The sequence below is a fragment of the Anomaloglossus baeobatrachus genome, chromosome 6 (genome assembly GCF_048569485.1).
Source record: "Anomaloglossus baeobatrachus isolate aAnoBae1 chromosome 6, aAnoBae1.hap1, whole genome shotgun sequence".
Taxonomy (NCBI): domain Eukaryota; kingdom Metazoa; phylum Chordata; class Amphibia; order Anura; family Aromobatidae; genus Anomaloglossus; species Anomaloglossus baeobatrachus.
The window spans coordinates 62,147,666-62,164,086 of record NC_134358.1 but is presented as its reverse complement, the minus strand read 5'-3'; the positions used below and the strand labels follow the sequence as shown (position 1 = coordinate 62,164,086).

At 45.7% G+C, this 16,421-nt stretch overlaps 1 protein-coding gene across 5 annotated transcripts in view; it reads right to left on the bottom strand.

Moving 5' to 3' along the window:
• Window positions 1-16,421, bottom strand: part of SYBU (syntabulin) — a 51,115-nt gene that overhangs the window by 12,690 nt on the left and 22,004 nt on the right. For all 5 annotated transcript variants that reach the window (XM_075352946.1, XM_075352943.1, XM_075352945.1 and 2 more), the window contains one exon: window positions 1,425-1,530. In XM_075352946.1, the coding sequence (XP_075209061.1) occupies window positions 1,425-1,530 (106 nt within the window). The remainder of the gene's footprint in view (window positions 1-1,424; window positions 1,531-16,421) is intronic.

Genomic DNA, 16,421 nt, shown 5'->3' with positions numbered 1-16,421 from the left:
CCACCCACGGTTTGTGGTGAGGTTGAGGCACCACCGCTGCTATTGATGGGGATCCCGGGGGCGATGGCAGGGAGCAGCTGGGATGTTTCTCTCCCCTCAGAGGGTAGGGGGGTTGGTGGTCCCGGGGCCCGGTGAGGTGCGACGGGGAGGCAGGGTTGGTAAGGTGCAGGGTCGAGGGGGCAGCGCGGTGCCAGATGGCACGGTGGTACTCACTCAGCAAAGAATGGATGCAGAGTCTCTGGTAAAACAAACGGCTGGATGGATGGGTCCCGCAGCCGGCTGCTGTGGTTTCCCCCGGACGGTTGGTGGTGGCTGCCTTTCCCTGCACCTTTTGTGTGTGTATCTTCGGTTTTGATGGCTTCCCACCGGTAACCCGCTCCCTAGCGTGGATATATGCCGGAGGAGCCCTTTTGCCCGCAGGCTCTTGTCCTGGGAATTCTAGCTGTGGCGGTAGCTGTATTTACCTTTTGCTGTTTGGACGGTTACCTTCAGTCGAGTCTTGGCTGTTTGGAAACCCCTGGGGTTCCGGTCACTAACGGATTTGACCTGTTTAACAGCGACTCCAAGGCTGGTCGGGGTCCGCAGGCCCTGCCGGTTTGTGCTGGCTTCTCTTCGCTCCCCGGTTTGGTACCGGCGGGCCACCACCCGACCCCGGTCCTACGGTTCCGCGTCGATCGGCCTCTCCTGCAGACGGCCACCACCGTCTGCCAACCTTGCTCTTGGTGCCCGGGCCACGTACCTGGACATGGTCAGTCTGCTCCTCAACTGCTACTTCACTCCTCTCCTTTCACTCTCCCTAACTGATCTGCACTGCTTCCTTTTCCCGCCTCCAGGACTGTGAACTCCTCAGTGGGTGGGGCCAACCGCCTGGCTCCACCCCACCTGGTGTGAACATCAGCCCCTGGAGGGAGGCAACAAGGATTTGTGTCTGGCTGATGTGCCTGTCTCGGGGTGTGGGGTGTGTTGTTGTAGTCCCTGTGACGACCTGGCTAGGCCAGGGCGCCACACAGACACTTAGACATGACTGTACACAGTCCAGTGAATGATGGGCCTGCTCTTGTCTTGAGTCATAGACCGATTTTCTTTACTGCATGGATGTAAATCGTGGTCATAAGATTTGTAAGTGATAATATCCAGTTGCTGGAGTCCAGTGGGCAGCCTTCTCCATCTGTGACTACTGGTCACTGGTTAGGACCGCCCACTGGACTCCAAAGCTCGGAATGTGCAGAAATGTTAAATTACAAGAATATTTTCCCAACATTTTGCTTCGCTCCGGCTCGTATATCCTCCTGCTTGCAGATAGGGCAGCAAGTTCTATGTAACTGGTTCCCTTTAAGTCTACACAGTGTTTGTACCAAAGAAACACAAGGCATTAATCATCATATGACAAAATGTCAGCAACCAGCACATCAGATAGTCCTTACTTGCGTGAGAATGACGTCTTCTTGCCTCCTGGCACAGCATTTATGTGAACCTCTGGAGCAGATATGCTGCCGGTGCTGCTGGATGAGCTGAAGTCCGCTTCACTTCCTAAAGCCATAGACAAAAGGAACAAAAACATGAAACCTCTGCCAGACCGCTGTAATAGAGGCATGACCGTAATACACCACCCATAGGACAAGCGGGGGTGGGGGTGGGCGGGGGTCATGGGGTCGATGTCCGGAGAAAAGGTTTGGAAGAAATCCGCAATATAGGAGCAATGTGGTCATTATATCCTGAATACGGTAACATTCTCTACCATATAATGAACGGTCCATTTCATCCTTTATTGGTAACCTGTGACTATTGAGGTCCATTTGGACAGCAGCTAGATTTTACTTTCAGCTATAAGTTATGCATTAACCCCCTAATAACCTTTCTTATCACAGCTTTGCAAGTCCAATACATTACTTTCTGAGGTCTATCTAAATCTCTGAATTTTGGGGGGAAAAAGTATTACTCAATAGCAAAAATCTGAAAACCTACAAAGAAAAGGCCGTACTTATTTTAAATAGTTTTACTTAAAACAAAAAATGTAAAATTGCATAGAAAATGCAAAAGCCAAGTAGGTGATGGATCTTCAAAAAGGGGGGAAAAAATGGAGTGCAAATAAAGACACAAGGTATAACTAATGGTACATATGTAATGAACTACATAAATCAATTAAAGGGACCTGGGTATTCATGAAATAGAACAGTTTGGTACACTGTAATTTGAACTAAATGCAAAGTGAGGGAGGAAGCACAGAAACAAGTGTTTTCCATACAGCTGAACCACAAAATGTAACAAAAAAAAAAAAAAAAAAAAAAAAGTGTAAAATAGTTCTAATACATTAGAGTACATAATTATAGACCAGTGGTTCCAAAACTCCAGTCCTCACGACCCCCGACAGGTCATGTTTTCAGGATTTCCTTAATATAGCACAGGTGATGACTTGATAAGGATTCAATCACCTGTTCAATAGTAAGGAAATCCTGAAAACATGACTTGTTGGGGGCCAGGAGGACTGGAGTTTGGTAAACACTGTTATAGACCAATAAAGAAGCCTTAGCGAAACGTGCGTTGGGCATTCTAAGCTAATGCCTTGTGTGTATAGTATACTTACTGCATGTATGAGTTTGTGACAATTTCTTGCTGATAAAAAAAAAAAAAAAAAAGTAATTTTTATCCAAACTACAGCTCCGTAAGTGACATCTCTGGAATCGGGGGTCTAAAAACCTGCTGACAGACTCCCTTTAAAATGGTTAGTCATTTCCAAGAGAAAGCAGCTAACTAAATTCTCATGTCTGTCTTTTCGCTAATATATTGCTGTATGGACCAGAGGTTGAGGGGGAAGTGCTATAGTTTGATTTTAAGACGGAGTCGCGCACTCGATAAATCCTTCACATAAGATTATTCAGGTTTTATCTTCCCATTATCTAAAAGGTTAACAAAACCATTCCTGCGGGTCAGTTTCTTGGTAAAAGAATCACCTTCTCCAAAGACGTACTCTTTGGAAAAAAAAAAACAAGTAAATTATCTGAACAAGAGGTTCTTGAGTTGGTATCTTTGCTTCAATCATTTTATGTCACACAGTGATTACCAAGTATAATGGAACCCCGGGCGAGCAACACACAGGATACATCAGGAACATGATACAATGGTGTGCCCTCACCCTAGGTAGAGGGGAAGGTCACCTACACTCACCTGAGGGTGATCCCTTCACTCCCCAACGTCCCTATATGAGAGACCCTGATTCCAGCAATGCATCACTTTGTTTACTGGGTGCAGCAGTTGTGGCACAATCCAAGCTATTTGATGTAGCGTATAACAGAGCTGAGAAAGCTGCATCAGGCTCTCCGTGTACAGTGTATTGTGACAGTGAGCTGCTGATCAGTGCTGGGGGCATACTCGGACCAGGGCTAATGCGCCCTACAGTCAGGGCAGTGATAGTCGCGCAGTGCTAAAACCTTCACTGTGTGGAAACAACAGCACACTGATTAATAAGTGATATCACTGATTTCAGTGTTTTAACCCCTACAGCATGCTGTATTCAGATTACATAGCAAAAGCCTGCTGACAGATTTCCTTTCAAGAGAGTTATTAGATTGAAGGATCAGACCGTTCAAGGTTTGCTCCCTAGTACGTGTCAGGACCATTTCTGTGCTGGCAAACTTCACATAAAATAAAAAAAAAAAAAGTTTGTACATAGTATGTTCTGAGGCAGTAAAGTGTGCACATGTACTAATGTAAAGCCCTGGCAAAACCAGATAGTCACACATTAGGCCCCCGCATAACACCTTCCCTCACCTAAGTCACATTCAGCCGACCTGAAACCCTAGTCACCCCCCTCAGGTGAAGACAGGCACACCAGAGGGCGGGACCAGGTGGTTAGGAAACGCCCACCTAGGGGTCTAGACAGCCCGGGGCGGGAAAACAGTCAGTCAATCTAGAGCAGATTAAGCTGTAGTTCAAGTTGAGAGGAGTGTGGGCTGGAGCTAGGTGTAGCTCCAGCGGAGGAGAAGTTCAAGTTGGATGGTGCCAGGGTCGGAGCCCTGGTACCTTGGCTAGGTGGCAGACGGTGGTCTCTGTCAGCAGGAGACGGGAAGACGGCTCGGCAGATAAGAGGAGGACCGGAGCAGGGTTGGAGCCCGCCGGTACGGACACCGGAGACCCGACCAGGAACCGTGCATAGAGGGTGTACTCGGACCCTGAAGCCAGGACCGGAACCAACGGCTTAGCTAATCAACCGATTGAGGGCAGGATTATAGGTCCTGTCCCAACCAAAGTCCCAAAAGCAGACAACCACCCACAGAGAGTGATAGGGCAATCGCCAGGGCCCATAGATCCCACGGGTCAGCGTCAGCGGGCACGGCTCCTGAAGCACACAGAAAGCCAGGAGAGGACTCCCGTTGTCCATACCGGGAAGTCTAAAAACACAAAAACACAACTAATGCAAAAAAGGAGAAGACGGCGACCATCAGCCCGGGTGGGGGACCAGAGTACAACCGGCCGTGCGATTGGTTTACCAAGAGACTCGTGTGATTCATTTAATTGTGAGTAACCAAACATCCCCTGGACCATCCGGGTGCGCAAGCCCCTGCCATCACCATACCCTGCACAGAGACACTGGGCCCCGGGGCAACCATCCCTAGCCACGGAGGGGGTAACATCCGGCTGCCACTACACCTTCCCCGGTAATCGCACAACAGCAGCGGTGGTGTCGCACTTCACCACACACAGTGGGTGGCGTCACAAATCAAATACGGTGAAGGCCCTACAACTACGTCCCCCTTTTCATTTGGAGTGTCCGCGTGACCCCCGGGTCCGGAGGATCCCTCGAGCCACACAGCGGGTCCAGATCCGAGCAGCGCCGGCTGCTAGCACGGGGGTGGCACACTAAGGGTGTACTTCATTTTTCTCCCACATTTAGACAGACACAGTTTTTGGTAAACAAATAATGACTATGTAGTTTATCATGAGTTTCCTCTTTAGAATCGATCCAAATATGTGAAAATCGTAGAATTCAAAGCAGTTGTCTTTATGTTTTCTAGTGACTACTTTGCTAAGGACACCTAGAATTCCTGGATTCCTTATACCTCACCCAGCTTTTCATCAGAGAGGTGTAATACTTGCTGGAATCAAGTACAAGAGTTGCACCTTGAGAAAATCTAGAAGTCCCCGACCACTTGTTCTGTCACCATCTCACACTTTATTACTATTTGCCGAGGCCATAACGCAGAAGCATTTTAACATTATTCCTAAACATCCAGACACTTTTCGCTTCCACAAAACCAAGCATGGAGAACTATAGAGCCCCATTAGAGAGCAGATCAGCAGAACTGCAGGAGGTTTGAGCGTGGAGACTCCGAAGGGCTAGTGATGAGTGAGCGCTACCATGCTTGGGTGCTCGGTACTCTTAATGTAGTGCTCCAGAAGCCATCAGGGTGCTACAAGGTTCTGCATCCCCACAAGGATGCAGGGTCTACCCCCTTAGGGACCCAGAACCCCAGTGCCGGTATCAACAAGAACCCAGGTAATCCCAGTTTTCCCCAACAATTCCCCCATACAATGGTACCCAGCTAGGGTGGGACCAATGGATGGCCGCCTAGAGGTGGAGCCAATCCAGTACACTAGTTGACCAGGTGGGAAGGGCGGACTGTGGAGGGTTGAGAGTTGATAGCAGGAGAGTGAAGGTGGAACTGAGCAACATCTTGACTCGGGTTGATGGTGACCTGGTACCCAGGAGAAGTGGTTGCCGGTGGAGTAATCGTGGAACTACGCACCGATGGGGTACAGGTCCCTAGGAGAGGAAAGAGCTCCAGGCCGACCTGTTAACACCTGCATAGCAAGGGGACCATCAAGGACCTTGCTGACCCTAAAGAATCCAAAGACTCAGTAACAAAGGGAGAACCGGGGACAGGACCAGAGACTCCAACCCCACAGGGTTCACGCTACCGGCAGGCGGACAGAAGTGAACAAACCACAGAACGAGGATCCCCAGTTGTTCTATACCACAGGGACCCACTTACCAGAGACAGGTGCAGGGATAGAAGGTAAAAAAAAAACAAAACAAAAAACCTGGGATGAAGGGGACCTGGAGGCGAAACCAGCCGGCCTCTGACAACCAGTTTACATCTTCAGCAGCGAGTAAACCAATTGCACTGAATACCTGTTTTGACTCCCTTCTTCCGACACCCACCGCACCATACACCCTCTGGGACAAAAACCCTACTTGTGGAGGGTCTACCATTCTAGCTGCCAATACCACCAGCTCCAGTGGAGACATTCTGCAGCGGCGGCTCCCTACACTTAGCCATAACACCGCATGTGGGGTCACATGTGAACATTATCTTATTCTCCCCTGTACATATCCCCATTACAAAAAGGGCCCAGGGCACAGAACCAGGTAAGGGCCACTATCGTGACATTCCCAAGAGAGACACTGCCTGGAACAGAGTACCCCATATCCCTGGGCGCGACAGTAACCACTAGTGATGAGCGGGTACTACCATGCTTGGGTGCGCAGTTCTCTTAACCACTAGTGATGAGCGAACACTACCATGCTCGGGGGCTCAGTCCTCGTAACTATTGATGAGCGAGTACTACCATGCTCGGGTACTCAGTACTTGTAACTAGTGATGAGCGAGTACCAAGTACTGAGCACCCGAGCATGGTAGTGCTCGCTCATCACTAGTTACGAGAGCCGAGGAATAGAGCATGTTAGTGCTCGCTCATCACTAGTTACGAGTACAGAGTACCCGAGCATGGTAGTGCTCGCTCATCACAACTAGATACTCTTGACTATATGGCCACCTCAATGTGGCCTGGGACCCAAAAAAAGTGGCCAAGCCAAAAGCCGTTTGACCATAATGGCGCCAAGTTTTGTGACAGATTCTCTATTACACAAATTATCAGCAACTGTTATTTATTTATGCTGCAATTTAAATTTTGTTTTATTTATTTTAAAAAGGTTTGAAAAACAAAAAGGATACCCCGGGCAGTGCACACAGCACAAGATGTACTGTATATGTATTCTCCCCCGGCAGGATCACGCATTCTGTGCTGGTGTTGTCATGGAGACAGACTTTAATGCATCCTTGTGCTCGCAGGTCAAGTAAGCAAATTGAGACGACTCCATGACAACAGAAGAAAAAAAAGACAGAAACCCGAACCTATCAGCAGAGGGACCGAGCGGCAGCTGCTGAGCTGGAAGGTAACAATTTATATTACCTCCAGCCTTCTAAAACCAGGGAGGAAGAGAATGGAGACGCTAATGAGAAGAAGCACGTCTAATACACACAATGTAATAAAACAGGAAATCGAGAATCCAGACAAAAGCTGAAACTGGATGGGGTTAAATATTTATTTTGTTCAAATTTTATCTATTTTTGGATATTCACCCTATTCGTATATGTTGAGCTATTTTTTTCTCCCAAGGGACATCAATTTTTATATATATGTGAGGAAGCATGTCTAATACACACATGTAATAAAAACAATAATAAATTTATTAATTAGGAATACATACTATAATTATATATATATATATATATATATATATATATATATATATATATATATATATATATATATATATACATATATATACACACATACACACACACACACACACACACACATACATACATACATACATACATACATACATACATACATACATACATATATATATATATATATATACACACACACACACACACACACACACACACACACACACACACACACACACACACACACACACACACACACACACACACACACACACTAATCTATCTATAATTTTTTTTTAAATTGACTAATGTTTTTAGCTCTAAGATGCAGTGTTGGTATCCAATACATATTTCTAATTGGTTGAGATTTACAATCTTTTGTAGTAACTAATGAATCCCCCACCCATCCATGTACTACCCCCATATACAATGGCCAAGTCGGACAGGGAGCGCTGCAACCCAACTCCGATGCGGTGAGATGTGGCTTTTATACTACGCAGGAGTATCATTGAGTTTTGGAAGCAGAATTCACTTCAGAAAGATAGGCTTGTGATGTTTTTTTTTCCTCAAAAGTCTTCCCACCCCTCCTCCACCTCCCTCTTTACTTCATGTATAAAATAGTAGAAGATCTCGGCAGAATGGTCAGGTCACTTTAAAGGGAATCTGTCAGCAGGTTTTTGCTACCTCATGTGAAAGCAGCATGATGTAGGCAAAGAGATTCTGAATACAACGATGTATCACTTAGATTACTGGGTGCAGCCGAGCTAATATAAATCAAATTTTTGGATTTAGCAGAGCTTAAAGGGAATCTGTCACCAGGTTTTTGACACCTAATCTGAGAACAGCATAACGTAGGGGCAGAGATCCCGATTCCAGCGATGTGTCACCTACTGGGCTGCTTAGTGTAGTATTGATAATCTACTGCTGATTAATCAGGGATTTTATCATTACAGGACTACTTGGCATGCTGCAGGTAGTCAAGCATATTCATGAGCTCTGTATAACTGCTAGATCTGCAGCAGAGAAAACATTGATTTTATCAAAATGACAGCAAACAGCTAAGCAAGTGACACATCGCTGGAATCAGGGTCTCTGCCTCTGCATTATGCTGCTCTCAGATTAGGTGACAAAAACCTGGTGACAGATTCCCTTTAAGCTGCTTCACTAGTTTTGAAGCCCAATTTAAAGCATATAGATTGAGTATTTTCTCAGGTGGGTTATAGGCAGAATCCATTTGAAAAAGATATGATAAAAGCACATATCCTAATATCAAATATATGGTATTTTGATTAGGTGCAAAGGGAACGAGAGAGAACGAGAGAGAACGAGAGAGAACGAGAGAGAACGAGAGAGAACGAGAGAGAACGAGAGAGAACGAGAGAGAACGAGAGAGAACGAGAGAGAACGAGAGAGAACGAGAGAGAACGAGAGAGAACGAGAGAGAACGAGAGAGAACGAGAGAGAACGAGAGAGAACGAGAGAGAACGAGAGAGAACGAGAGACCTTCCATTCTTCATGTGGATGATGCACCCGAAGTCATCCATACAGAGTCCCCCATCGTGCTTCTGCACAGGTCTCACCCCTCTCTTTGTCTTGCTGAGAACAGAGCGAAGTACTGTAGTGCGCATGCGCAGTCTGTAAATTCAATAGAGTCATCAGCGCTCTTTGGCCTTTTCCAGCGCATGTGCACTAATGTACTTTGTGCTACCCTCAACAGCACAGGGAGCGGTGTATCTGCACAGGAGTGGACACTGTATGGATGACATTGGAGGAGTCATCCACATGAACCAAAAGGGGACGGCGTGCGCAAGAGAGGAGATGCCGAATCAAGACCGGCGATGCCCATCGGCCCGGACTGTGCTATTTTTGTGTATAATTAAAGATCTTATTTTGTGCTTTGCAGAGGAGATTGGGGACAGACATACAGCTTTCTAGGCTGCTGTAAAAGTGGCCTGAAGGGTGGTGGCCATACTTTATATTGGGAAACCTGGTGACACGTTCCCTTTAACCCTAGAACGCATACCTGGGGCCTCGCAGGCCTGCTAGGCTGCTTGTTTGTTTTCTATGGTTGCGTGTTCTAGGGTTAAGCAATTTTATAATTAGCCTGCATTTATAAACTTAAATAGCTGCCAGTGTGTTTTACAGTTTTATTTTTTGTTTTTTTAATACACTTTCTAAAATCAGTCTCCTTCCTGAGCTACAACATCTATTTTTATAAGTTGAATACACCCTTCCTTTACCTTTGTTCCTAGCATGCGTCAGCTCAGTGGATAATGAACCTCACCATCTCCTTGCCCCTTTCTTTGTAAAAATGGAAAAAGCAAACTGCATTTAATACAATTCTTTCATACATTTCACAAATTTAAAGTTGTATTAGACTACGTGTCCATGCTGAGCCTTTGATGTGGCAGAATTTCTGAACCATCTCTGCACCTATGACATAAATTAGGTTAGTTGCGATTTTATGTGTTTTTTTTTTAACATGCATTTTTTATCCAGTTTTTTGATCCTATGGTGTTTGTGTCTCTCTTTGGTGTGTCATCGTTTAAGTCACAGGACCTCCGGATGACCTTTTTCTTCCAGGCAGACTCCCTGGGTCCGCAGTGCTCGGGCGGCAGAAGTGTCTTGTTTGCCTGTCGGGTTTTAAAAGCCCCTATGTGCGCTGTGAGCACACGTGTGACGCCCTGGGCAAGCCAGGGGTCACAGGTAATGACATCACCACACCCTACACCCCGGTCAGGTACACCTAAGCTAAACCAGAAACCCTTGTTGCCTTCCTCCAGGGGCTGATGTCCACACCAGGGGGTGGGCCAGGCGGTTTGCTTCACCCACCGAGGAGTTCACAGTCCTGGAGGCGGGAAAACCAGGCAGTTAGTAGGGAGAGAGAGTTAGAGGAGGAGGAAGGAGAAGGAGGTGAAGTGAGGAGAGAGAGCAGTAGTGCAGTGCGTAGTAAAAGAGGAAAGTGACAGTTTGAAAGCCTGAAGTTGGTCCAGATGTGTGCCCCGGACTGAGACAGCAAGGTTAGCAGACGGAGGTGACCGTCTGCAGTGGAGGCTGATCGGAGTTGCCGTAAGGACCGCTGACGGGTGGTGGCCTGGCAGTACCGGACCGGTACACAAGGAGAAGCCAGCACCATTGGCAGGGGCCTTTCGGATCCCGGCAAGGCTAGGAGTCGCCGTGAATTTGCCAAATCCGTCAGTGAAGGGGACCTCCTGGGTCTCCAAACAACTAAGTCCCGATTGAAGGCAACAGTCCAACCGTATGAGAGAGACACCGCCAAGGCACCAGTTTTTCAGGGCCAGCGCCTGCGGGCAAAGAGGGGCTCCTCCGGCCCATATCCAAGTCGGGGAGCGGGTTGCCGGTGGGAATCCATCGCTACCAACAGTGAACGTAGGTGCAGGAAAAGTGACAGTCACCGTTAACTACCGGGGAAAAGCAACAGCAGCCGTCCGTGGGAACAGTCTTTCCAGCCGTGTGTTTTACCGAGAACGGTGTCATCGTCTCAGGCTGAGTGAGTACCACCGTGCACAGCTGCCCCCGCGACCCTGCACCTCACCAAGCCCTGCACCGGCCCTGCCATCCCTCATCCTCCACCTCATCACTGAGCCCCGGGACAACCACCCCCTACCCACGGAGGGGAGAACTAACAACTTTGCTGCTCCCTGTCACCGCTCCCGGGATCCCCATACAGAGCAGCGGTGGTGCTATAAAAAAAATCACCACAACCGTGGGTGGCGTCACGGACAATTAACCCCCAAAACCAAACCCCTTTCACTCACGGGCGAGGAGCGCCGCTCGAGTCCCCGGGATCCGGCCCATCGCTCGAGCCACCGAGCAGCAGCAGGCCGCAGCGGCAGCCGGACCCGAGCAGTGGGAGAGCGCAGCGTCCCCTCCTCCGCCCGCGACACACGCATGCAGCATTAAACTACTGAAAGCTGTGTGTGCATACACCAACGCCAAGTGCCAGCAGACTGAGGACACAATTTGTGGGCAGGGTTAGCATGCAATGCACTCCAGTACCTCAAAACTTAGAAGAGCAGCGTCCCAAGTACTGTACATGCCTCCAATGCTGTTTGTGCCTCCCACTGATGTATATACCCCCAGGACGGTATATGCCGCCCAGTGGTATATGTGCCCAACACTGCTGTATATACCCTTCTGTAAAGGTCTGTGCTCCCAGACCCTCCTGTAAAATGCCTATGCCCCCAGCCCCTCCTGTAAAATGCCTATGCCTCCAGCCCCTCCTGTAATATATCTATATTACAGCACCTGTTTCTCCTGTCATTTATATACAGCAGCCCCATTTGAGCAAATATAGCAGGGTATTGTTTGACCAAATAAAAAAAATAAAGCTTCTCCATCCCCGAAGTCAATAAAGGTGCTTTTATATCAATTAATAAATAACCAAAAAAAAAAAAAAACACAACAAACCCCACAAACAACGTACAGTGGGCGAGAGATTTCTATAAATCCCAGCAAATTTGCTGGAACTGTAAGATGCTGCAGTTTTTTTTTGGCACAGCGAAGATGCAGAGTCAAAGATTCAAGCATTGCCTTCCTCCGATAATTTCTACACAAGTGTGATTTACCATTTAACCAGTGGTAATCTGGCTTCATCCACAGAAAAACTGAAAGAGCTGACATAGAAAACAGCAGGAATTTGCAGACAGGAGGGAATGACAGTCGGACATGTGCGGAGGGTGAATGGAGCACATTGTTGCAGCGCAGTGCCATCCATCTCCCGGTGATTTGTTTAAACAAGAGACAGTTTCTAAAACAGAATATTTCCAAAGCCATGACAAATTAAACTAATACCCGGTTACAGCGAATAATGCTCCACACGAGCCAGCGACGCATCAAACAGCCCAAAGAGGACACTCTGGAGGAATGAGGATCCTCTAGAGGTATCCAGAAACAGCGCCACTATTCTCCATGGGCTATGTCCGGTATTGCAGCTTATTCTATTCCCATTCAATATAGACTAGAGAGTTGAGATGTAATCCCAAACACAAGCCATGGGGCACGAGTGGCACCATTTCTGAATATAGTAAATTGGGGGGAGGGGAGAAACACCAAAAACACACAAACTTTTTGACCGGGTTTTAATTCGACTATGATGAAAAAGCATAGTTTTTGGCACATTTTTAATATTTGTTTTCATGGTGTTCAACTGCAGAGGTTAAATAGTGTTGTATAGATGGGGTTGTTCTGCACACAGCAATACCAAAATGTGTAATTTATACATAAATATACATACTTATTATTGATTATTTTTAAATGTTTAACTTTTTTTCCCCCACTTCCTCAGTCCCTATATGCCACTTTAACTTTAATTACTCCGATAACTGGTAGGATGCATTACTCCAGTTAGTATTACACTACAGAATGACTTTTAGACCATGCTCTTGGCATAGTCTAAAAGGCCAGCATAGCTGATATCCATGACCCCCAGTTGCCATGACTGCCATCAGCGATTACAGCACAGGGGGTGCCAATCTGGTGGACAGGGAGCCCCCATCCCTTTCCTAGCCTCCCAAATGCTGTGATCACTTTTTATTGCAGCATTTAGGTGATTAAACAGCCAGGGACTGAGCAGGCATTGGCCCTGGCTATGACGCCCAGAGCCTCCACTTAAGCTTAGCACCCAGCAGCGATCATGTAGGTATAGCTTATGTGCCCGCATGATCGCCAGGACTTACCCTCTACATCATTTTGCAGGAACCTCTTCCAAATCATGACATACAATTACGTCATATGTCATTAAAGGGGTTTATCGAACCAGACTATGTACATGTGTTGTTTCCTAAAATAGGAAGTTAGAATCTAAAAGTACCTAGTGGCCAATGTAAAAATAGCAACAGATTATTTTTTTTTATTTTATTTTAAATCCCAATTGTGATATGAAAACAAAAAATACAATTTATACAATAAGTCATTTTCTAATGATAGTTTACATTTAAGCTGCACATTTAAGCTGCACATAAGTTTACAGCAAAATTGTAAAACCTAAAAATTATCTCCGCCTATTACTAATATTTGAGACCACTTTTCGCTTTTATCTAGAATATTTAGACTTGCTTCTATAACGAGCCCACGTCCTATGACATATTTACTCATTAGTAATGGCACAGGTGAGAGATTGCCATTTTCCATTTCCTCATTTAAATTAGGGCTCCAGTTACCATGGCAACACTAAATTGTACCAAAGTGCAACGAGCTCGAATTAATTAGCATGCAGATACCGGGAAACGTCTGGATTTGCATTTGTTTTCGGCTCTTGCTTGATTACATTGAGAAGGCATCAGCACCGCTGGGAGGCCCCACTGTGTTTACTGGGGGGCAGGATGGGTGACCTAATGCATCTACAGGGGAAGAGGATATGGTTTGTACTACTAAGGGGGACCTATTCTACCCACAGAGTGCGGGCTGAAAAACTCAGGGGCTTCCATATCCCCCAATTACTCAACTAAATTCCAGCAAAATTTTCTGGAGGGAAGATTTGCTTTATTTGGCCAAAAGATTTGATCTGAAGCTAAAAAGTGCCCCAATTGCCAGAAAAAAAGTCTAAGATTTGAGGCTTTTAAAAAATAAAATAGATTGTACACCTGTCCTAGGCCCTCTCTTGTCCTTACGCCACTACCTCTTGCTAGTTCTTTGCACTAGTCTTTGGATCTTCTGGCAAAACACCATCAATTGACCTCATGTGGTCAAGTGAAAAGAGGAGGGTTGGCAAAACATCACTGATGCACTTAGTTTCCCACGTGAGATCAATCACTTGTCTCAACGCCTGAAGAATCGAAGACCAGAACGGAGGACCGGAGAATGGTGGCAACGGTGTACAGACAGACAAGGGCCTAAGTGAGAATAGAGTAGATTTTAATCCCTTTCCGGGATTAAAGCATTTTTAAACATTTTGCTAGATTCGCGCAGATAGAATGGCATACACCCCAGAGTACTACAGGAATTGAGTTCTGTGATAGATAGACCATTATTTTTAATCTTCTCAGATTCCTTAATAACAAGGTCGGTACCGCAGGACTGGCGCATAGCAAATGTGGTGCCAATATTCAAAAAGGGGACAAAAACTGAGCCGGGAAATTATAGGCCGGTAAGTTTAACCTCTACGGTTGGTAAAATCCTTGAGGGTTTCTTGAGAGATGCTATACTGGAGTATCTCAAGAAAAATAACCTTATGACAGAGTATCAACATGGGTTTATGAGGGATCGATTATGTCAAACTAATTTGATCAGCTTCTATGAAGAGGTAAGTTCAAGCCTGGACCAGGGAAATGCAGTGGATGTTGTGTATATGGACTTTTCAAAAGCTTTTGATACGGTGCCACACAAAAGGTTGGTACATAAAATGAGAATAATGGGGATAGGGGAAAATATGTGTAACTGGGTTAAAAACTGGCTCAGTGATAGGAAACAAAGGGTGGTTATTAATGGTACGTACTCGGACTGGGTCTCAGTTCATAGTGGGGTACCACAGGGGTCAGTATTGGGCCCGCTTCTTTTCAACATATTTATAAATGACCTTGTTGGGGGCATGCGGAGTAGAATTTCAATATTTGCAGATGATACTAAACTCTGCAGGGTAATCAATACAGAGGAGGATAATTTTATATTACAGGGAGATTTATGTAAATTGGAGGATTGGGCTGAGAAGTGGCAATTGAAGTTTAATGTAGATAAATGTAAGGTCATGCACTTGGGTAGAGGAAATAATCATAAATGTTATGTACTTAATTGTAGAACACTGGGTAAAACAGACACAGAAAAAGACTTGGGTGTATGGGTGGATGGTAAACTTCACTTTAGTGGACAGTGTCAGGCAGCTGCTGCCAGGGCTAATAAAATAATGGGATGTATTAAAAGAGGTATAAGTGTTCATGAAAAAAATATAGTTCTGCCTCTGTACAAGTCACTAGTGCGACCGCACTTAGAATACTGTGTACAATTCTGGTCACCGATATATAAGAAGGACATAGCTGAACTGGAGAGGGTGCAGAGAAGAGCCACCAAGATTATTAGAGGAATGGGTGGGCTGCAATACCAAGACAGGTTATTAAACTTGGGGTTATTTAGTTTGGAAAAACGAAGGCTTAGGGGGGGATCTAATCACAATGTATAAATATATGAGGGGACAGTACAGAGACCTTTCCAAAGATCTTTTTACACCTAGGCCTGCGACTAGAACACGGGGGCATCCGCTACGTCTTGAGGAAAGAAGGTTTAATCATAATCACAGACGAGGATTCTTTACTGTACGAGCAGTGAGACTATGGAACTCTCTGCCACATGATGTTGTAATGAGTGATTCACTACTAACATTTAAGCAGAGCCTGGACGCCTTTCTTGAAAAATTTAATATTACCAGTTATGTATATTAGATTTTATGACAGGGTATTGATCCAGAGAACTAGACTCATTGCCGGATGTGGAGTCAGGAAGGAATTTTTTTTCCCCATTGGAACTTGTTTGACACATTGGGGTTTTTTTGCCTTCCTCTGGATCAACATGTTAGGCTACAGGTTGAACTAGATGGACTTAGAGTCTCCCTTCAACCTTAAAAACTATGATACTATGATACTATGAATCCCAAAACGTTTGATTCTCCAGAATCAAAAATTTGAGGGAAATTTGTAACGCATTTTTAATAGACTGATCAGGCCAATGTAGATATCCTTGCCGTGGTTGCTTCATAGTACACAGTTGCTCATATATTTGCATATTGCAAAAAAGGAAAGTGTCGATATCTGGAGATGCAAGAGATTTAAACTTTATTACGAATCCATTTGAAATATTCCACCGTGGTGGGCAAGCAACATCTTACGCGTTTCAAACACACATTGCGCTCTTCGTCTATGACTTAAGAGCACAATGTGCATTTGAAGAGCATAAATTGTTGCTTGTCCACCGCGGTGGAATATTTTAAATGGATTC